The sequence below is a fragment of the Canis lupus genome, chromosome 8 (assembly GCF_011100685.1).
Source record: "Canis lupus familiaris isolate Mischka breed German Shepherd chromosome 8, alternate assembly UU_Cfam_GSD_1.0, whole genome shotgun sequence".
NCBI classification, from domain to species: Eukaryota; Metazoa; Chordata; class Mammalia; order Carnivora; family Canidae; genus Canis; species Canis lupus.
The window spans coordinates 48,231,079-48,253,159 of NC_049229.1; the positions used below are offsets into that span (position 1 = coordinate 48,231,079).

The 22,081-nt window shown below is 37.0% G+C and overlaps 1 protein-coding gene and 1 pseudogene across 3 annotated transcripts in view; one reads left to right on the forward strand and one right to left on the reverse strand.

Moving 5' to 3' along the window:
• Positions 1-22,081, forward strand: part of YLPM1 (YLP motif containing 1) — a 78,940-nt gene that overhangs the window by 35,924 nt on the left and 20,935 nt on the right. For 2 of the 3 annotated variants that reach the window (XR_005363529.1, XM_038545271.1), the window contains exons 6-17: positions 42-162; positions 8,689-9,106; positions 9,219-9,311; positions 9,537-9,732; positions 10,432-10,550; positions 11,605-11,759; positions 15,601-15,663; positions 15,956-16,075; positions 16,316-16,492; positions 16,572-16,655; positions 16,941-17,024; positions 21,328-21,408. Coding sequence is in view for 2 of the 3 variants with exons in the window: in XM_038545271.1 (XP_038401199.1) it covers positions 42-162; positions 8,689-9,106; positions 9,219-9,311; positions 9,537-9,732; positions 10,432-10,550; positions 11,605-11,759; positions 15,601-15,663; positions 15,956-16,075; positions 16,316-16,492; positions 16,572-16,655; positions 16,941-17,024; positions 21,328-21,408 (1,711 nt within the window). In the remaining variant the exon portion in view is untranslated. The remainder of the gene's footprint in view (positions 1-41; positions 163-8,688; positions 9,107-9,218; positions 9,312-9,536; positions 9,733-10,431; positions 10,551-11,604; positions 11,760-15,600; positions 15,664-15,955; positions 16,076-16,315; positions 16,493-16,571; positions 16,656-16,940; positions 17,025-21,327; positions 21,409-22,081) is intronic. The other variant, XM_038545272.1, reaches the window with a different exon arrangement.
• Positions 6,311-7,182, reverse strand: LOC119872793 (annotated as a pseudogene).

Genomic DNA, 22,081 nt, shown 5'->3' on the forward strand with positions numbered 1-22,081 from the left:
AAACATGCCTAATGTACCATGGCAATTTTATTTGTTCACAGGGAACAAAAAGAACAGCTTCAGAAGATGAAAGACTTTGGGTCGGAGCCACAGATGCCTGACCATCTGCCACCCCAGGACACGAGGTTGCAGAATGCATCTTCAAGGCCTGGAATGTACCCGGTATGGCAAAATGTGTGCTCAGGAAATGAAATGATTCCTACTTTGTATGTTTGTATGTTTTGTTTGATTTCTTTTTCCTATTGTAATAAGTATAAATTTCCTCCACAAAAAAATGTAAATTTGGGGAAAGTATAAAGCTAGTGGTAATTGACCTTTGAAAATCTTTTAAATGTGGTCGCCTGTGAGCATTTTTCCCCTAGGTTTTGATAAGTACACCAAGCACACCTGAGCTACATGGCTTCATGTTCACAAAACTGTAGAATTTTCCTAATAGTCTCTTTTGTTCAAATAGTGCTGTTTTTCATCTGGGCAGTGCGAGGGCTCCCCATGAACTTTGCTCCTATGAGCCTCATAGTCTCCCCACTTCCTCAAGCTACTAGTTCCACAGCTAAGGAAGGGATCAAACGTCATGCCTCAGTTCAGGCTGTAAAGTTCTGTTAAAGAAGACTTGTTTGATCAAATTCTCTATTTGTTTTGCATTCATCTTTGTGGTTGTTATTTGTTGTTTTACCTTTAAGCCAGTGTTGGGCTTTAAAAATATTGTCATGCAAATAACTTTGTAACAACACAATGAGAGAAAAAAACCCAAATCATTTCATGAAATTAACTCTTCATTTTTCAATGTTCCCTTTCACTCTGGTCTAACACGTAACACTCAGATATAGTTGTTAACACCAACAACCACCATGATGTCACCTCTCCATGTCCTGTCTCCTGACCTGTGTGTGCATCCATCTGCATCTTGATGTGTCTCCTGTTACTCCGCAGATTCAAAGCAGAACTCATTATCATTCTCTATTTAACTTGTTCTTTCTCCTCACCATCACATAGTCACCCAAGCTGGGAACCTGAAAGTCAGCCTTCATTCTTTTCTTTGTCCTGCCTTTCCATATCCAGTCATTCTGTTGATTGATTTTACTACCTTTTTAATAGTGTTCAAATATACTGTCCTCCACTTCCCCACAATCTCAGTTCTAGCCTTCATCGGCTCTTGCCTATATTATTTCAGATTATTTCATCTCCCCATCTCACTCCCCTCTGATCCCGTTTTCCATTCTGCTGCTTGAGTGATTGTTTTGCTGTATTTTTTAATCAAATTTTGAGGTTTAGTTTACATCTCATAACTCATTTTAAGCCTACATAGGTTTGTGTTTTGACAAATAGAAGGAAGAACAAAATTTCCATCACCTGAAAAAGTTCTCTAGTGCCACTGTGTACCCCTACACCTCACTTAAGACAGCACTGATGGGGCTTCTGGCCAAAATGGACATGCAAAAACATAAATCTCACTATGTTGCATGTGCCCTCACTTTAGAATGCTTTTGTATTCCCCCATGGCTTTCAGGATAAAATCTAGAGTCTTTTGCATGACCTTTTATGTTTTCTTCCTGAACTTAACATTACTTACCATTACCATCACTCTGCTACATTCTGCTTTCGTTCCACATGGAGCTTCCTACAATTCAAAGTGTGCCAGGCTCTTCCTCTCTATTGTTTTGCACATGCATGTTCTCTAAAACAGAGTTTCTTTTCTTTCTCTTCTTATCCCTTCTCCAACTAGTTCATCCTTGTTCATTTTTTTAGAACTCAGCTCTGTATCTTCTCTTACACTTGTGTAAGATGGTTGCCTTCACATGTACCTCTGTAACGTCTTATACAAGCCTCTGTCATGGCCATTATCCTGTTGTATTTTGTCTGTTATCAGGTCTGTCTTTCCTTCTAAACAGAGCTCTTAGTGCACCTGGGTAGCTCAGTTAGTAAAGCGTCTGCCTTCAGCTTAAGTCATGATCTCCCAGGACCCTGAGATCAAGCCCTGCATTGGGCTCCCTGCTCAGTGGAGAGTCTACTTCTTCCTGTTCCTCTGCTGCTCTCCCTGCTTGTGTGCTGTGCACACGTGCACTCACTCTGTCTCTCTTTCTCTCTCTCAAATGAATAAATTAAAATAAAATATTTAGAGCTCATAATGATAGGAACTATGTCTTTTATCTTTGTATCTCTTAGCAAATAGTAGAAGCTTCAAATTATAGTTCCATGTGTCTGCTTTATTCACTTCACAAATCATAAACATTTTTCTGTATTCCTGCATACATTATTATTTTTGAAGCATAATTTATTAAAACTATTCCACTTCTGTTAGACAATTGGTTTCTAATCCTTCAGCCTTATTATTAATAGAACATTAATGAATTTTTTGTGTCAAGTTCTTAATCTAGATAACTTTTTAAAATAACCTTAAATTCCCAAAGTGGGATACTTCAGTAACAGAATAAAGACCTTTTTTTTTTTTTTTTTTTTTTTTTTTTTTTAAATTTTTATTTATTTATGATAGTCCCACAGAGAGAGAGAGAGAGAGAGGCAGAGACACAGGCAGAGGGAGAAGCAGGCTCCATGCACCGGGAGCCCGACGTGGGATTCGATCCCGGGTCTCCAGGATCGCGCCCTGGGCCAAAGGCAGGCGCCAAACCGCTGCGCCACCCAGGGATCCCGAATAAAGACCTTTTATAATGATTCCTGAAATACAGCCAGTGGCTCTCAAAAATAGTTGTGTAATATGTATACTAGAGCCTTGCAGGTGTCAGCTTCTTAATATTTTTGGTAGATTTAATAGTTTTAAAATGTTTTAATATGCATTTTTAATAGTGAACATGAGTATTTTTCCATATTAGTTAACTAATTTCTTCCTATAAAAATTCTATTTTGTTCTTTATCCATTTATCTGTTGACTCTTAAGGGTTTTTTTTTTCCAATTTATATTATTCTAAATATAGTATAGATACTAATCCTTTCTCATATAAATACTGTAGGGATGTTTTGTTTTGTTTTTTTACAAGTGTGTGTATTGCTTTCACTATGTAGTGTGAAGAAAATACTTTTTGTTTTATTTATAGACAAAGTCCCAAGTATTCTTTTTTTTTTAATTTTTTTTTTAAAATTTATTTATGATAGTCACACAGAGAGAGAGAGGCAGAGACACAGGCAGAGGGAGAAGCAGGCTCCATGCACTGGGAGTCCGACGTGGGATTCGATCCCGGGTCTCCAGGATCGCGCCCTGGGCCAAAGGCAGGTGCTAAACCGCTGCGCCACCCAGGGATCCCAAAGTCCCAAGTATTCTTAAGATATTTGAAACAGGTCTGGATAGCTGTGCTCCACACAAAAGTTTTTGTCTTATATGGCATTTTCTTGGAGTTTAAAATGCCATAATCAAATGTTTATCCTTAGGTAGTAACTCTTTGTCTTTAACTGTAGCCTGTAGTGATCTCTAGTTAAACAGCATCCTTATATATTGGCCAAATCCATTTCATTACTTAAAAAGTTTTTTTTAAAGCACAGCCCATATGTGAGTAAATGTGTAAGGAATGCATATATTGTTGGCTGGTCTGTGTAAGGTCTAAAATAGCTGTCAGTGATTCCACACAAATCTTAAAATAATTTGTTTGTGTGGAATCAGAAAAGACCCCGAATAGCCAGGGGAATTTTAAAAAAGAAAACCATATCTGGGGGCATCACAATGCCAGATTTCAGGTTGTACTACAAAGCTGTGGTCATCAAGACAGTGTGGTACTGGCACAAAAACAGACACATAGATCAATGGAACAGAATAGAGAATCCAGAAGTGGACCCTGAACTTTATGGGCAACTAATATTCGATAAAGGAGGAAAGACTATCCATTGGAAGAAAGACAGTCTCTTCAATAAATGGTGCTGGGAAAATTGGACATCCACATGCAGAAGAATGAAACTAGACCACTCTCTTTCACCATACACAAAGATAAACTCAAAATGGATGAAAGATCTAAATGTGAGACAAGATTCCATCAAAATCCTAGAGAAGAACACAGGCAACACCCTTTTTGAACTCGGCCATAGTAACTTCTTGCAAGATACATCCACGAAGGCAAAAGAAACAAAAGCAAAAATGAACTATTGGGACTTCATCAAGATAAGAAGCTTTTGCACAGCAAAGGATACAGTCAACAAAACTCAAAGACAACCTACAGAATGGGAGAAGATATTTGCAAATGACATATCAGATAAAGGGCTAGTTTCCAAGATCTATAAAGAACTTCTTAAACTCAACACCAAAGAAACAAACAATCCAATCATGAAATGGGCAAAAGACATGAACAGAAATCTCACAGAGGAAGACATAGACATGGCCAACATGCATATGAGAAAATGCTCCGCATCACTTGCCATCAGGGAAATACAAATCAAAACCACAATGAGATACCACCTCACACCAGTGAGAATGGGGAAAATTAACAAGGCAGGAAACAACCAATGTTGGAGAGGATGTGGAGAAAAGGGAACCCTCATACACTGTTGGTGGGAATGTGAACTGGTGCAGCCACTCTGGAAAACTGTGTGGAGGTTCCTCAAACAGTTAAAAATATACCTGCCCTACGACCCAGCAATTGCACTGTTGGGGATTTACCCCAAAGATACAAATGCAATGAAACGCCGGGACACCTGCACCCCGATGTTTATAGCAGCAATGGCCACAATAGCCAAACTGTGGAAGGAGCCTCGGTGTCCAACGAAAGATGAATGGATAAAGAAGATGTGGTTTATGTATACAATGGAATATTACTCAGCTATTAGAAATGACAAATACCCACCATTTGCTTCAACGTGGATGAAACTGGAGGGTATTATGCTGAGTGAAGTAAGTCAGTCGGAGAAGGACAAACATTATATGTTCTCATTCATTTGGGGAATATAAATAATAGTGAAAGGGAATATAAGGGAAGGGAGAAGAAATGTGTGGGAAATATCAGAAAGGGAGACAGAACATAAAGATTGCTAACTCTGGGAAACGAACTAGGGGTGGTAGAAGGGGAGGAGGGCGGGGGGTGGGAGTGAATGGGTGACGGGCACTGGGGGTTATTCTGTATGTTAGTAAATTGAACACCAATAAAAAATAAATTAAAAAAAATAGCTGTCAGTGAAGAACAAACAAACTAGAAACAATGAACTAAAAGAAAAGTGTAGTGAGTATTTGAATCAAACTTGTAAAGATTAAAATAAAATTTAATAATTGGGTTTCAGTATTGAGTAGATAGGTAGGACCTATCTATCTAAGAGGTTCTACTGTCTCTTTAATACATATTTCTGTTGACATTTGGTGATTGCTTTGTGAAAACAAATGCAACCATTGCACGCTACAGTAGCACTCCCTCTTGAGTAGGTTACTAAATGTTCTATTCAGTTTCTTTGTTTTGTTTCCTGGTTTTGGTGTTGTATGTTGGTACCAGTCCTGCCACAAACTACTGTTGTCAACTAGACAACTGAATAGAAGTGAGGAGGCTAGCTAGAGTTTATTTCACTGGAAATTCACTATTTTTGTAGAGATAGGCCACCAGAGTGAAAAAGATAGTTTATAGCAGAGATTCTTAGCCAAGTGGTCAACATCAGAATTAATCATGGAGGTTTTGTTTTTAATTAATGCTAGGATCTCCCCTACAGAAATTCAGTAGGTGTGGGGTGGGCCTGGGGCATTTATATCTAAGTGGCTAGCTCCCTAATATTTCAGGAAGGAGAAAAGAGAGAGGATAGTACATTGGAGGGGAGGGGATGGTAGTGTTGAGGACAAATTTTTTTTAAGTGGGTATTTTATTTATTTGTACTTAAACCTGTAAACCAGCCAGCCAACTGGTACTATTATCATGATACATTAAAATACAAAACATCTTTCTGCAAATACTAAAATAATGAACACATTAGGAGTTAGTGTAAAACAACACAAGGGGCAGAGGAAATCAGTGAAGCACATGTGGTTTAACCCTTCACCGTAACAATTGAAGTTATTAACAAGTAAAGCTTCACAGTCTCTGAAAATACAAATAATCCTTTGTCACACATCTTTGTATTTTTACTTCCTATTCTTGAGGTTAGATCCTAGAGCTTAAAGATACCCAAATTAGTATAGTATCTAGTTATTTATAGCCAGAAACATGCCGTGTTGTCCATAGCAGCCAATGCTACTGAAACTTCCTTGATTAGACTCCAGTCATACCCCCTCAATTTGACAAAATAAGCACAGTGAGGAACAGAATATCAAGGCAGAGATAACAGGACCCTAAAATATAAATACTAGGAAAAGTAATACAGCCGCTGCCCAAATTGAGATTGAATAATACACTCATCATCATACGTCTTCAGGGTCTGTGTTCACAGAGTAATTTGGGAATAAATCCATTATTTGCTGGGTGCTAAAATCCTTAGCAGTTTTTTGTATTACATTATTGGCTTTCCCCAACAGTTTCTAAGATAGACTCCAAATCACTGACAGAATTTTGCTGGAACTGGATCTGGGGCTGCAAGGATTCCTCTCCACAATTGTGGAGCTGATTGTTCCAGGTCTGGTTGTTCCAGGCTTGGGGGCACCAGCTCTGACTCTTCCAGGAATAGTTGCTCCAAGACTGACTGTTCCAAGTCTGGTTGCTCTATATTGAAAGGTTCCAGAAGTGTTTATCAGTTATTCCTGGTAGTAAGAAGAGAAGCCTGAGTATTCAATAGTTGCTGAGCTTGTTCTGAGTCACACTTGCTATTTGGCCAGTTATTTTTCTGCCACTTCTTACATTTCATTCTCTGGTTCTGGAACCAGGTCTTAACCTGCTTATAGCTAAGGATCAGAATGTTGGGAAGTTCGGATCTACTTTAGAGTGAGGTATTTCTGTCTCTGAAATCTGTCGTTGAGTACATATAGCTCTGAGAGGACAGGGTTCTGATCTTCTGTTTCTTGCCCAGGGCCATACCTTCCTTCTTCACTGTGCTCTCCTCTATAGAAGCGGCCAGTAGTTTTACTCTGGGACTGGTGGAAGAATCGGGGCTGTCCTGAATAAGCAGATCTATGGAGGAAGGAAGAGGAGAGACAGTTTCCACATGGGGTGTCTCAACAGATGACATTTGCAAGGACACATAATTTTTTTTAGACCCATAAATCTCAGGCATTTGAGAAGAATCCCTAGAATTGGGTGCTTTGGGGCAAGGCAGATACGGGCTGAACTGAATCCACATTCCTGTTGCTGAGTTAAGGGTAGAGGGAAAAAAACAAAGAATGAGAAACAAGATTGATTTTGTTTTGGTTTTCTTAAGATTTTATGTACTTATTTTATTATTAGAGACAGCAGGAGGAGCAAAAGGAGAGGGACAGAGTCTCAATCTCTGCTTAGCTTGGAGCCTGACATGGGGCTTTATGTCACAACCCCAAGATCTTGATCTGAACTGAGGGAATCAAGAGGGAATCCCCAACTGACTGAGCTACCTAGACACCCAAAGAGCAAGATTGTAAGAAAAGACCCAGGCTTATGTATCTAGGTGGAAAAGCTTAGAGAAATATGAAGATCTCCAGATGTAAGAGGGTCAGAAAGATGGGATGAAATAGGTCACTACCTCAATAGCAAGAGCCAACCAGCCCAATCCAGCAAAAGGGCAAAGACGAATTTTTTTCCTTTTTCTAAATAACCTAATTGAGGTATAATATAGCATGTAATTTGCCCATTTAATTGTGTGGTTCAGTGATTTTTAAATAAATTTACTAAGTTGTGCAACTGTCATCATAATCCAGTTTTAGAACATGTTCGTTATCCCAGTAAGATCCCTTTTGACAATTTGCAGTTAATCCTCATTCCTACCCCAGGTTCCAGGCAACAATTAATCTACTTTCTGACTTTGTAGTTTTGCCTTTCTGGGCATTTCATTTAAATGGAATTCATACAACATGTGGTCTTTCATGTCTGTCATTTCTTAATTCGCCTGATGTTTTCAAAGTTCATCCATGTTGTAGCATGAACCAGTACTTCATTTCTTTTTACAGGCAAGAAATATTCTATTATATGGATTATCATATTTTGTTTATCCATTCACCAGTTGACAGAAATTTGGATTTTGAATAATGCTGCTGTGAATACTTCTGCAAGTCCTTTGGTGGATGTGTGTGTGTGTGTGTGTGTGTGTGTTTTGGATAGACACCTAGGAATGGAATTGCTGAGTGTGTAAGTTTATGTTTAACTTTTTGAGCAACTGTTAAACCATTTACCAAAGTGGTTGTACCATTTTACATTCCCATTAGCAATCTAAGTGGGTTCTTATTTCTCTGCATTGTTGCCATCATTTGTTATTGTCTGTTTTATTAACTGCAGCCATTTACTGGGTATGAGATAGTATCTCATTACGATTTTAATTTGTACTTCCCTAATGACTAATGATGTTGAGCATTTTTTCAAGTGCTTATTTATGTATCTACTTTGGAGAAATGTCCAAATTTTTTGCCCATTTTTTCCCTATTATTTGTCTTATTAAGTTGTAAAAATTTTTCATATTCTAAGTACAAGTCTTTTGTCAGATACATGATTTAGATATTTCTCTCCATTGGTGTATTTTTAAACACAAAAAGTTTTTAATTTTGAATGACCAGTTTGTCAGCCTTTTCTTTTATGGACAGAGAATCAGATTTTAATTGCTGCTAATGTGTGAAAACATAATGATGTGTTTATCTACTAAACCATTTACTCTGTTCTCCAGCCTCCAGGGTCCTATAGACCACCCCCTCCTATAGGTAAACCACCAGGTTCAATTGTAAGACCTTCTGCTCCCCCAGCAAGATCATCTGTTCCTGTGACCAGGCCGCCTATCCCAATACCACCACCACCGCCTCCTCCTCCTCCTCCTCCACCTCCTCCTCCAGTGATAAAGCCACAAACTTCAGCTGTGGAACAGGAACGCTGGGATGAAGATTCTTTCTACGGTCTCTGGGATACAAATGATGAACAAGGACTGAATTCAGAATTTAAACCAGAAACTGGAACAATTCCATCTGCTCCAGTGTTACCACCCCCACTGCACCCTTCCATTCCCCCTCCTGGCCCACTGCCTATGGGTATGCCACCAATGTCCAAACCACCACCAGTGCAGCAGACTGTTGATTATGGCCATGGCCGAGGTGAGTGATGGTGACAGGTTTGTATTTGGGATTGTCAAGAAATTGTTAGCTTCAGCTTTGTCTTCTTTTAGCTTCATTCTTACCATGTTTTGTCCCTGATTTGTTTCACCAGATATGTCCACTAATAAAGTTGAACAGATACCCTATGGAGAAAGAATAACTTTGCGTCCAGATCCACTACCTGAAAGATCAACTTTTGAGACAGGTAGGAGTCCCAGAGAGAGCAGTATTTTTAAACCTTTTAGGACCTAGTTATCATTTGCTTTTCCTTTTGATAAGATTATCTGGGCCTCCCTTTAAAATAGCTAAAAGATTCATAAGCTGAATTTAGAACAATAGTTTATATTAGTTCTAAAGTTAGATTTGCAGTCTTCAGCTTTTATTTCAGAAGAAGGGCTATAGCTCTTATTTTATACTAATTATTTCGTAGAGCATGCAGGCCAACGTGATCGTTATGATAGAGACAGAGATCGTGAGCCTTATTTTGATCGTCAAAGTAATGTCATCGCAGATCATCGAGATTTCAAAAGGGATCGGGAGACACACAGAGACCGAGACCGGGATCGGGGTGTTATTGACTACGACCGGGATCGATTTGATAGAGAACGCAGACCTCGAGATGATAGGTATGTTATGAAAAATATCTTTTTTGCCAGGTATACAAATTACCATAGACTTAAATTTGGCAAAAGTCATTGCATCTAAAGGAAATTCATAAATTTTTATACATGTGTGTATAGTTTGGAGAGGGAAGAACAGTTCCAGACTAATCTTTAGGAAACTAGATGCTTGAGTTTTGTGAGCTTGAAATCCAGAGAAATAAATGGGAGATGAGGATAGCCAGTGAGGAAACAAAATAGTATTGTCCATAAAGATGCAGCCATTATTTAAATAGTAGGCAAACAGTGTATTTTTGCAATTCATGAGCTCTTTAGATATGTGTATGCAAGTCAGACTGAAATGGAAAAGCAAAATAAAGGGGCACCTGGGTGGTTTAGTCTGTTAATCGTGTGCCTTTGGCTCAGGTCATGATCCCGAGGTCCTGGGATTGAGCCTTGCATCAGGTTCCCTGCTCCACAGGGAGCTTGCTTCTCCATCTGCTTGCAACTCTCCCTGCTTGTGCTTTTCTCTCTCTCCCTCTCACATTCTCTGTCAAATAAATAAATAAAAATAAATAAAATCTTTAAAAAAAGAAAAGCAAAATAAAAATATTGACTATGTATAGTAACTACCCATGGAAAAAATTGGGCAGATAGTGGTATTGCATTGTAAGACAGAGACCTCCACATTTATTTTCTAAAGCACTCCCTGTTAACATCTTCTAGGACTCAGTCATATCGAGACAAAAAAGACCATTCCTCATCCAGAAGAGGGGGATTTGATAGGCCATCCTATGACAGGAAGTCTGACCGACCAGCCTACGAAGGACCATCCATGTTTGGAGGTAAAGCAGTGCCTTATTAACTATGAGGATGTTGAGAATGCAAACCACTGGAGATGATTCCCACTGTAGCTATGGATTTAAACTTTCAGAGCAAAATGTAGTCACAGATTTTTCAGAGATGGCAACATTATTTAAAAAATAGCAGTGTAGGGGTGCGTGGGTGGCTCATTCGGTTAAGCATCCAATTCTTTATCTCAGCTCAGGTGTTGAGCTGAGGGTCATGAGTTCAAGTCCCCTGTTTGGTTTCATGTTTGGATGTGGAACCTACTTAAAAATTTTTTTAATTTTTGTAAAAAATTTTAAAATAACAATGTAATTAATGAAAGAAAACAAATTGTTCTTTTGTATTATTAAAGAAATTTGGAAAATAGAAACAAAATCAGTTATAATGCCACCATCTACCATACCACAACTATTATAATTTTGTATATTTCTTCTCATTCTCTTTTCATGTATGTATTAATGGAGTTGTAATCAAAGTGTAAATACAGTTTCTTTATCATGCTTATTCCCAGTAATATTGTACCATATACATTTTTCTATATGTAAACCTATTATAATAATAGCTCTGTAATATTCCATTGAGTGAATAAAATATGAAACCCTTTTTGTTGGACATTTAGGTTGCTTTTAGTTTTTCACCACTATACACTTAATCTAAAAACGCATCCCTGTTTGTAAGAGCAAGCTTTCCTAAGCTGGTGACCCTTGTTCATAAAGCTGTAAAGCTGGCATTACAGACAGACTATAAATCATACTTGGGACTGTCCAGCAAAGTGTAATTGTTATTCTTCTATGTCCTGTTGCTTAACTTTTCCCCTAAATTTAATACAAACAAAAATGATTTGAGTATTTTTTAGAATATTCTGTTTACCTAAATCTTTTTATTTTCTTGATTTCAGTAGATTCACATTACTTTAAATTTTCTCTTATTAAGGTTAAGGGTGCCTCCCAAGTCATCATAAATTATTTTACCTTAGCATGATCGAAGAAAGTTAAAATTTAAAATAATTACCATATAAATAGTAATTTTGTTCAACTGCTGGTATTCTAGGAGAACGAAGAACTTACCCTGAGGAGCGAATGCCCCTGCCAGCTCCTTCACTAAGCCACCAGCCACCTCCAGCTCCACGGGTTGAGAAGAAACCCGAATCTAAGAATGTGGATGATATTTTGAAACCACCTGGCCGAGAAAGCAGACCTGAGAGAGTGAGTCCTATGTAGTTGACTAGCTTTCTTGCAAATCAGAGGCAGAAAGGAGATCTTTTAATATCCTGAGCAGAATTTCTCTACTTTTCTATGACATCGTAATAATCAGATTCAAGGCATCTTACTATTTCCAAATCACCATATAATCTCAAACTGCTTACGCTATAGAATTTAAGAAATTAGAGATTAATTGCTTGGCAAAAAAAAACGTTGAAAAACTTGAGAAAAAAAATTGACAAGAGATCCATTAATTGCTCCATTATTTTGACGAGAGGGAAAGTGGATTTGGTTTTATGGTATATAAAACAAAAAGGACTTGATTTACTTGGGCTTATTTTCCTAGTGACCTCCAAATATGTATTTTTTTTTTAAGTTTTTATTTTCATTCCAGTTAGTTAACACAGTGTTATATTAGTTTTGGGTGTACACATACATCATCTGGTGTACATCAGGACAAGTGTACCCCTTCATCCCCATCACCTATTTAACCCATCCTCACACCCCCCTCCCCTCTAGTAACCATCGGTTTGTTCTCTATATTCCAGAGTCTATATCTTGATTTGTCTCTCTTTCTCTTTTTTTTTTTCCTTTGTTCATTTGTTTCCTCAGTTCCACATATGAGTGAAATTACATGGTATTTGTCTTTCTGTGACTAATTTCACTTAGCATTGTACTCCATCCATGTCATTGCAAATGGCAAGATTTTATTCTTTTTATGGCTAAAAGATTTCATTCTTTTTATGTCTAACATTCTATTTATATATATATGTATACACATACATATGTATATGTATTACATATGTCATACATATGTATTATTATACATATGTATAATACATATGTATGTGTATATATACAATATTTATATATGCACACACCACATCTTCTTTATCCATTCATCTGTTGATGGACACTTGAGCTGCTTCTATACCTTGACTATTGTAAATAATGCTGCTATAAACACAGGTGCATGTATCCCTTTGAATTAGTGTTTTTGTATTCTTTGGGTAAATACCTAGTATTGAAATTGCTAGATCATAGAGTAGTTTTATTTTTAACTTTTGAGGAACCTGCATACTGTCTTCCAGAGTGGCTGCACCAGTTTACATTCCCACCAACAGTGCACAAGGTTCCTTTTCCTCCATCTCTTTGCCAACACCTGTTGTTTCTTGTGCTGTTGATTTTTGCCATTCTGACAGGTGTCAAATGTATGCATTCTTAAGTTTATATTGCAAAATAGTTAGATTATATTTCAGTAAACTGGTACTAGAGATTTCCATCAGCTATTTTGACTACATAGGACTATATAAGTCTTTGTTGGAAAGTCTGTTTCACCTCTTTTTAGTATAGCTACTCCAGCTTTTCTGTGGTTGCTTGTTAGCATGATTTATCTTTTTCATCCTTTTACTTTCAGTCTTATTCGTCTTTGAATTTATAAAGTATGTCTCCTTTAGACAGCACAGCATATAGTTGGATCATGTTTTTTTGTTTTGTTTTGTTTTGTTTTTTTATTTTTTTATTTTTTTATTTTTTTGGATCATGTTTTTTAATGTAGTCTGACAACTTATACCTTTTCATTGGATTGTTTAATCCGTTCATATTATAGTATTATTGATATGGTTAGCTTAATTCCATATTTGGGTTGTTTAATTGTATAGAAATACAACTGACTCGGGCAGCCTGGGTGGCTCAGCGATTTAGCGCCGCCTTCAGCCCAGGGTGTGATCCTGGACACCAAGAATCGAGTCCCACATCAGGCTCCCTGCATGGAGCCTGCTTCTCCTTCTGCCTGTGTCTCTGCCTCTCTCTCTTTCTCTCTCTCTGTCTCTCATGAATAGGTGAATAAAATCTTTAAGAAAAAAAAAAAGAAATACAACTGACTCTTAAATATTGATCTCATATCCTGCAACATTGTTAAACTCATTTATTCTAATTAATTTTGTAGTGGATTCCCTAGGATTTTCTGTATACAAGATCATGTGATTTGCAGATAGAGGTTTTACTTCTTCCTTTCTAATCTGAATGCTTTTTATTTCTCTCTCTCTCTCTTTCTCTTTTTTGCTTAGTTGCCCTGGCTAGAACCTCCAGTACAGTGTTGAATAAATGTGGTGAGAGTGAACATCCTTGTTTATTCTTGATCTTAGAGAGAATACTTTAATTATTTCACCATTAAGTATAATGTTAGCTGTGGGTTTTCATTAGATACCCTTTATCAGGTTCCCTTCCATTCCTAGTTTGTTGAATTTTTTTATCATGTAATGATGTTGGATTTTGCTGAATGCTTTTCCTGCATTTGAGATTTTTGTGATTTTTGTTTTTACTGTGTGTGATTTTATTCTTTTGCATGTGATTTTTTATCATCATATTGATAATGATGTATTGATTAATTGATTTTTTTAAGATTTTATTTATTTAAAAAAAAGATTTTATTTATTCATGAGAGAGAGAGAGAGAGAGAGAGAGAGGCAGAGACACAGGCAGAGGGAGAAGCAGGCTCCATGCAGGAGCCTGATGCGGGACTCAATCCCGGGACTCCAGGATCACGCCCTGGGCCGAAAGCAGGCACTAAACCGCTGAGCCACCCAGGGATCCCCCAAGTAATTGATTTTTGGATGTTAATTTGCATCCCTGGGTTAAATCCCATTTAGTCATGGTATATAATTCTTTTTATATGTTGCTGGATTCCCTTTGCCAGTATTTTATTGGAGAGTTTTGCATCTGTATTCATAAGGAATAATCTATAGCTTTTTTGTTTGTTTGTTTGCGATGTTTTTGTCTGGTTTTGGTTTTAGAGTATTATTTTTTTATTTTATTTTATTTTATTTTATTTTATTTATTTGTTTATTTATTATTTATTTATTTTGGTTTTAGAGTATTTGTATGATTTGAGATGCTAGCCTCACAGAATGAGTAGGGAGTTCCTTCCTATTCTGTTTTTTGGAAGAGTTTGTAAAGGGTTCTTTAAATGTTTCTTGGAATTTAGTGATGAAACTATCTGGGCCTCTGAGCTTTTCTTTGCAGGTAGTTTTTAATTACTAATTCAGTCTCTTCACTTGTCATGGGTCTATTTCAGATTGTCTATTTTTTCTCCAGTCACTTTCAACTGAAAATGTCTTTGTCTCTTTCTAGGAATTTGCCCATTTCACCTAAGGTGTCCATTTTATAACCATTTTTTATTTCTGTAAAGCAGGCAATTGTGTCCCATCCTTCATTTCTGATTCTGATCATTTGAATCTTTTCTCTTTTTTCTTAGTCAGTCTAGCTGAAGGTATGTTCAATTTTTTTGATCTTTTCAAAGAACCAGCTTTTGGCTCCATTGATTTTTTTTAAATGTTTTTCAATTGTCTATTTTATTGACTTCTGCTCTAATATTATTTCCTTTTTTCTGCTTACTTCAGGTTTAGTTTGTTCTTTTTCCAGTGTCTGAAATTGGAAAGTTAGGTTATTGATTTGAGATCTTATTAATATAGGCACTTACAGCTATAAACTTCCTTATAAGCACTGCTTTTCACTGCATCCCGTAAGTTTTGGTATTTTTATTTATATCAAAGTATTTTCTGATATTTAAATTTCTTCTTTGACCCATTGGTTATTTAAGAATACGATGTTTAATTTCCATAGACTTGTGAATTTCTCAATTTTTTTCTTACTTTAATTTCTAATTTCATTCCACTGTGGCCAGAGACATACTTTGTATTATTTCTGTCCTTTCAGATTTATTAAGGTTTATTTCATGACCCGTCATATGGTGTATCCTAGAGAACGATAGGTCACTTAATTGTAAGGCCTCATTGTAAAAAAATCTCTAAGTGATTTTTTTTGGTTTTTCACTGTGTTTCAGATTGTTGTTATAATGAGAGGATTGCCTGGCAGTGGAAAGACACATGTTGCAAAACTTATTCGAGTGAGTATGGGAAAGCCAAAAAAAATCAGTTGCTTTTGTTAGCCATTTGTCTTCTTAGCAAGCAGTGTGATATTGATACAGGTATTTCCCATTTGATCCATCCTTGTTGACCCATGTGGTAGATTCTTTTCCATAAACATTTTGTTCTGCGTAGACAAATAGTTTTGCCTCTGCTTGAGTTGAAACCACCAGAAGATTGCATATTATTTAGTCATGAGAAGGAGCTTTGGTATGAGCATTCATTAATTTATTCTGTAAATTCTTTTTAACACTTTGGCTGCATGATTTATAGGATAAAGAGGTAGAGTTTGGAGGACCTGCACCCAGAGTTCTAAGCTTAGATGATTACTTCATCACTGAAGTGGAGAAAGAAGAAAAAGACCCAGATTCTGGAAAGAAAGTGAAAAAGAAGGTATGGCATATTCCTCTCAGGTTACATCCTGATTCATTAATAGTATTGAAAGGAAAACATGTTCAGAGAGAAATGTGGCTTTTTTTGAAGACAAAGACTTCTCTTTTTTGAATACAAACTTTAGTAATTAGATGCGGAGGAAACGCTACAAAGTTGTGTCTGTCCAGAAGCTAACAAGAGAAGAGGTTTAGGATGGTTCTTTGTTTTTGCTTACTCCATATCTCTTTTGGGGTATCTTAGGTCATGGAATATGAATATGAAGCCGAGATGGAAGAGACCTACCGCACCAGCATGTTCAAAACTTTCAAAAAGACTCTGGATGATGGCTTTTTCCCCTTTATCATCCTGGATGCCATCAATGACAGAGTTAGACATTTTGACCAGTTTTGGAGTGCAGCAAAAACCAAGGGATTTGAGGTAAAAGAACTTTAGAGTACTTTATGTTATCATGTAAGTGTTGCATTTGTTTGCTTAATCACTATTCATTCTTTTTTAGGTATATTTAGCTGAAATGAGTGCAGATAACCAGACCTGTGGCAAGAGAAATATTCATGGAAGAAAACTGAAGGAAATAAATAAGGTGATTTTTGGAAACATAGGAGGTGTTGTATTCTAAACTTCATTTTGTTTGTATGATCACTGTTGTATGGAAGTTGTTTATCCCCTTTACTTTCAGAAAGTCTTTTCTACCTTCTTTAGTAAATGTGTATTATCCTTTGTATCTAAGTGAAAGAGATGTGGCCTAATTCTTCCAGGAACTGGCCTGTTAGACTTCACAGTATTGGTTAAATTTGTCTTAGGTGCTCATGTGGTCTTTCTTTGAATAGTTTCCTGTGATAACTTGACCTCCTAAATCTCTCAATAGATGGCTGACCACTGGGAAACTGCACCTCGTCATATGATGCGTCTAGACATTCGTTCTCTGCTGCAAGATGCTGCTATTGAAGAGGTAAGTGTCCTTTGCCTTGAACCAGTGCAAAAGGGACCTTTTTTTTTTAACCTTTTTTATTTGGAAAAAATTTTTAACTACAGAAAAGTTGCATGAATCATATAAGAACACCTATAGAACTTTCACTGAGATTTTGATTGTTAATATTCTGCCACATTTTTCTCTATATAGATATATATCTTTTTAAAATTTAAATTCAGTTAATTAACATAGTGTATTGTGAGTTTCAGAGGTAGAGTTCAGTGATTCATCAGTCTAATGTAACACTCAGTGCTCATTACATCACGTGCCCTCCTTAATGTCCATCAGTCAATTACTATGTCCCCCATTATCCTCCTCCCCTCCAGCAACCCCCAGTCTGTCTCCTATGATCAAGAGTCTCTAATGGTTTGTCTGCATCTCTGATTTCATCTTGTTTTATTTTTCCCTCCCTTCTTCTGTGCTCCTCTGTTTTGTTTCTTAAATTCCACATATGACTGGAATCATATAATAATTGTCTTTCTCTGATTGACTTATTTCACTTAGCATAATACCCTCTAGTTCCATGTTGTTGCAAATGGCAAGATTTCAGGGTGTTTTTTTTTTTTTCATTTCCAGCCATTCACTCTTTATTTGTTTTTTTTTTTTCCGTGTTTATTTTTTTTAATAAATTAATTTTTATTGGTGTTCAATTTACCAACATACAGAATAACACCCAGTGCTCATCCCGTCAAGTGTCCCCCTCAGTGCCCGTCACCCACTCACCCCCACCCCCCGCCCTCCTCCCCTTCCACCACCCCTAGTTCGTTTCCCAGAGTTAGGAGTCTTTATGTTCTGTCTCCCTTTCTGATATTTCCCACACATTTCTTCTCTCTTCCCTTATATTCCCTTTCACTATTATTTATATTCCCCAAATGAATGAGAACATATAATGTTTGTCCTTCTCCGATTGACTTACTTCACTCAGCATAATACCCTCCAGTTTCATCCACGTTGAAGCAAATGGTGGGTATTTGTCGTTTCTAATGGCTGAGTAATATTCCATTGTATACATAAACCACATCTTCTTTATCCATTCATCTTTCGATGGACACCGAGGCTCCTTCCACAATTTGGCTATTGTGATTTCAGGGTTTTTTGATGGCGGAGTAATAGCCCAGTATATATACACATATGACATCTTTATTCATTTATCTGTCAATGGACATCTGGGCTCTTTTCACAGTATGGCTATTGTGGACATTGCTGCTATAAACATTGGGGTTAAAGTGCCCTTTCAGGCCACTACTTTTGTATCTTTAGAGTAAATAGCTAGTAGTGCAAGTGCCAGGTTATAGGGTAGCTCTATTTTCAACTTCTTGAGGAACCTCCATACTGTTTTCCAGAGTGGCTGTACCAGCTTGCATTCCCACCTACAGTGTAAGAGGATTTCCCTTTCTCTGTATCCTTACCAACATCTGTCATTTCCTGACTTGTTTGTTTTAGACATTCTGACCAGCGTGAGGTGGTATCTCATTGTGGTTTTGATTTGTATTTCACTGATGCCAAGTGACGTTTTTTCGTGTGTCTGTTGGCCATTTGTATGTCTTCTTTGGAGAAATGTGTATTTATGTCTTCTGCCCATTTCTTAATTGGATTATTTGTTCTTTGGATGTTGAGTTTGGTGAGTTCTTTATAGATTTTGGATACTAGCACTTTACCTGATAAGACATTTGCAGATATCAGGGCACCTGGGTGGCTCAGTGGTTGAGCGTTGCCTTTGGTTCAGGTCGTGATCCCTGGTTCAGGTCCGGGGATCAAGTCCCACATCAGGCTTCCCACAGGGAGCCTGCTTCTCCCTCTGCCTATGTCTCTGCCTTTCTCTCTGTATTTCTCCTGAATAAATAAATAAAATCTTAAAAAAAGATATTTGCATGTATCTTCTTCCATTCTGTCAGTTGTCTTTGTTTTTGTTGACTATTTCCTTTGCTGTGCAGAAGATTTTTATCTTGATGAAGTCTCAATAGTTCATCTTTGGCTTTGTTTCTCTTGCCTTTGGAGACATGTCCAATAAGAAGTTTCTGTGGCTGAGGTCACAGAGGTTGTTGCCTGTGTTCTCCTCTAGGATTTTGATGGATGTGAGATAGATATATATGTCTTCTTATTACTACTACTGTGGAACCATGTGAAAGTTAAGTTGTAAACTTCATAACCCTTAACCCTTCACCTCTAATACAGTATTACAGTATGTATCTCCCCAAGAACAAGGGTATTCTCTTACAAAACTAGAAGTCCCAATTATCAAATTCAGGAAATTTAACATTGATAAAATATTATATTAAGTAGTACAAATTTCCTGAATTATCTCATATAGTCCATATTCACATTTCACCAAATGTTCTCTTAATGTGCCTTACAGCAATTTTTAAAAATCAAGGATATAGCCGTTTAATATAAAAAAAGTACTTTCTCAGCCATGTCATTGTCAGGAAAGACAAAGAAGTTTTGAAGAGTGTAGGCCAGTTGTTTTGTAGAATACAATTCAATTTGGGTTTATCTGGTTGTTTCCACATGATTAGTTTCAGGTTAAACATTACCAGGAATGCTACATAGTGATGTTGGGTCTTTAGTGCATCATATCAGAACCATATGATGTCAATTTATTTCATTCCTGGTGGTTCAAATGTTGATCACTTAGTTCAGGTGGTATCCATCAAATTTTTCTACCTTTATCCTTTATAATAATCTGTAGGGAGAAACTTTGTTAATATCTTGTTCCCTAAGTTTTCACTCATTGATAATTTTGCCTAAATCAGTTATTAATTTGGTGGAAGTAAATCTTTATCATGGAAGAGTAGAGATTTTTCTCTTTTAATCAGTTGTGTACTTCCATTTGGCTTGAGCTCCTATTAATGTTGTCATTGTGTTTTTATGTATTTTTACCTCCCAATGCCATTCCTCAACTCATTTCCTCTGGTTTCTGCTCCAACCATTCTCCAGACACTCTCAGCAAAGATTTCATGACAGTAGATAATTTTCATTTCTGTTGCTTAATTTTGCAGCCACATAGAACTTAATTGACCATGTCCACCTTCTTCTTTTTTTTTTTTTAATTTTATTTATTTATTTATTCATGAAAGAGAGAGAGGCAGAGACACAGGCAGAGGGAAAAGGAGGCTCCATGCAGGGAGCCCGACATGAGACTCGATCCAGGGTCTCCAGGATCATGCCCTGGGCTGAAGGCGGCGCTAAACCACTGAGTCACCCAGGCTGCCCTCATGTCCACCTTTTGACAGCGTTTTCCTTTTGGCTACTGCAAGTCCACCTTCTGATTTTCCTCTTGCTTCTCTGGCCATCCCTTTCAGTCTCCTTTGCTGGCTTTTCTTGCTACTCAGTCCTAAAATTTTGGAGTTCTTTGGGGCTCCATCTATCTTAGGATCTTGTTATTCTGCACGTTTGATATAGATCTTTCTGGTAGCTTGGATCACCACATATGTGCCTTTAATAATAAATTGTGAAGAATCAAATAATTTTTATCAGTACAACACTAATTATATCTTAGTGGAGGGATTATGGGTGATTTTTAAAACTCTACCCTTACTTTCCAAATTCTCTACCAAAAACTTATTACTTGAGTACATCTCAAATTCAACCTATCCACTATATAATTCATACAAACCTGCTCCTCTTCTGGTATTCTCTTGGTAACTGAACCCACAAATCACTTGATTGCTGAAACCTTGACTCAACTCTCTGTTATCCTTTGCTCTTGATTCTGTGTTATATCAACCTTCAACTTTATCTCTTCACCATGTAGTCAGTCTACAAGTTTTGTCAATTTTACCTTATAAATACTTCTTTAATCTATCTACTCTCTATTTGCATTGCTACCATTCTGGGCCAAGCTACTATCATCTTATTTTTCACTATACCCTTTCTTACATCTTGAAATGTGAATCATATACATGTTTTACCAAAAAAACAAACAAACAAACAAACACGTGTTTTACTTGATTGGAAAAAATACTTGCTAAAGGTTTTAAAATGAAATTCTAGTAATCATAGGCATTCAAAACAGGTAATTGTCAACTTAGCATGGATAATTATACTCAACTTCATAGGGAATTATAAAGATGGATATCCCAGGCAAATGAAAGACAGGAATATCATTCTTTTACAAGTTCTGTTTCAAAGTTTAGGGTTTAAAAATTACTTAGAATGTAACAGTGAGTTTGTGCTGTCTTGCTCTGGGCAACTGTGCTCATTTCAGATTTCAGTGAGGGACTCAACATTTTCCTAAATGTTAACTCATCTTTTTTCTTTTTTTTTAATTGGGATGGTGTAGGTAGAGATGGAAGATTTTGATGCAAATATCGAAGAACAGAAGGAAGAAAAGAAAGATGCAGAGGAAGAGGAAAGCGAACTGGTAGGAGACAGACCAACCACTTTGAACAAAGTGTCTCTATTGAAATTTTTAAGGGTTTAATCTCAGATCTATGGTCAGATTACTACTGTTGATTTGCACCTTAATGGTAAAAGTTTCCATAATCATCTTCAAGGAGACTTTTGGATACTTTTTCTTTTCCCTCTGACCAAAAGGACCCTCTACTGTGTTGTTACAAGAAAATTTTAAGAATGCTAAGAAACTTACCCTTGTACTCACTCATCTACTTGTGGGTGGCTTTAGGGGAGTATACTTTTTAAGAAAATCAATGATATATGAGAGGGCATTCTTACATTCCAGCAGATATGTGGTACAACCTACCCAACATATGCATAATTGTCTCTTCTTTGCTACAAGATTTCAAAATTGAGTTCTGTCACTGAGGCAGAAGAACTTCTAGAATGAGGAGGCAGAGGGTTGCCACTGACTGCTGGATTTGTTCTGCATTTTATCCTGTTAAGTGATGGGGAAAATGAATTGAGTGTGTAGGCAATGCATTTTGTTTAAGCTGATGAGAGGCTTCCGTAGTGTGAGTTCAAAGTTCCCGTGTACCTACTGTAAATGCTTTTGATCACACCTCTGTAGAGATGTTTGCCTTACCCTGTCATTGAAAAATATGCGACCTGTAGAGTTATGTTACTTTTCAGTGTTTGCT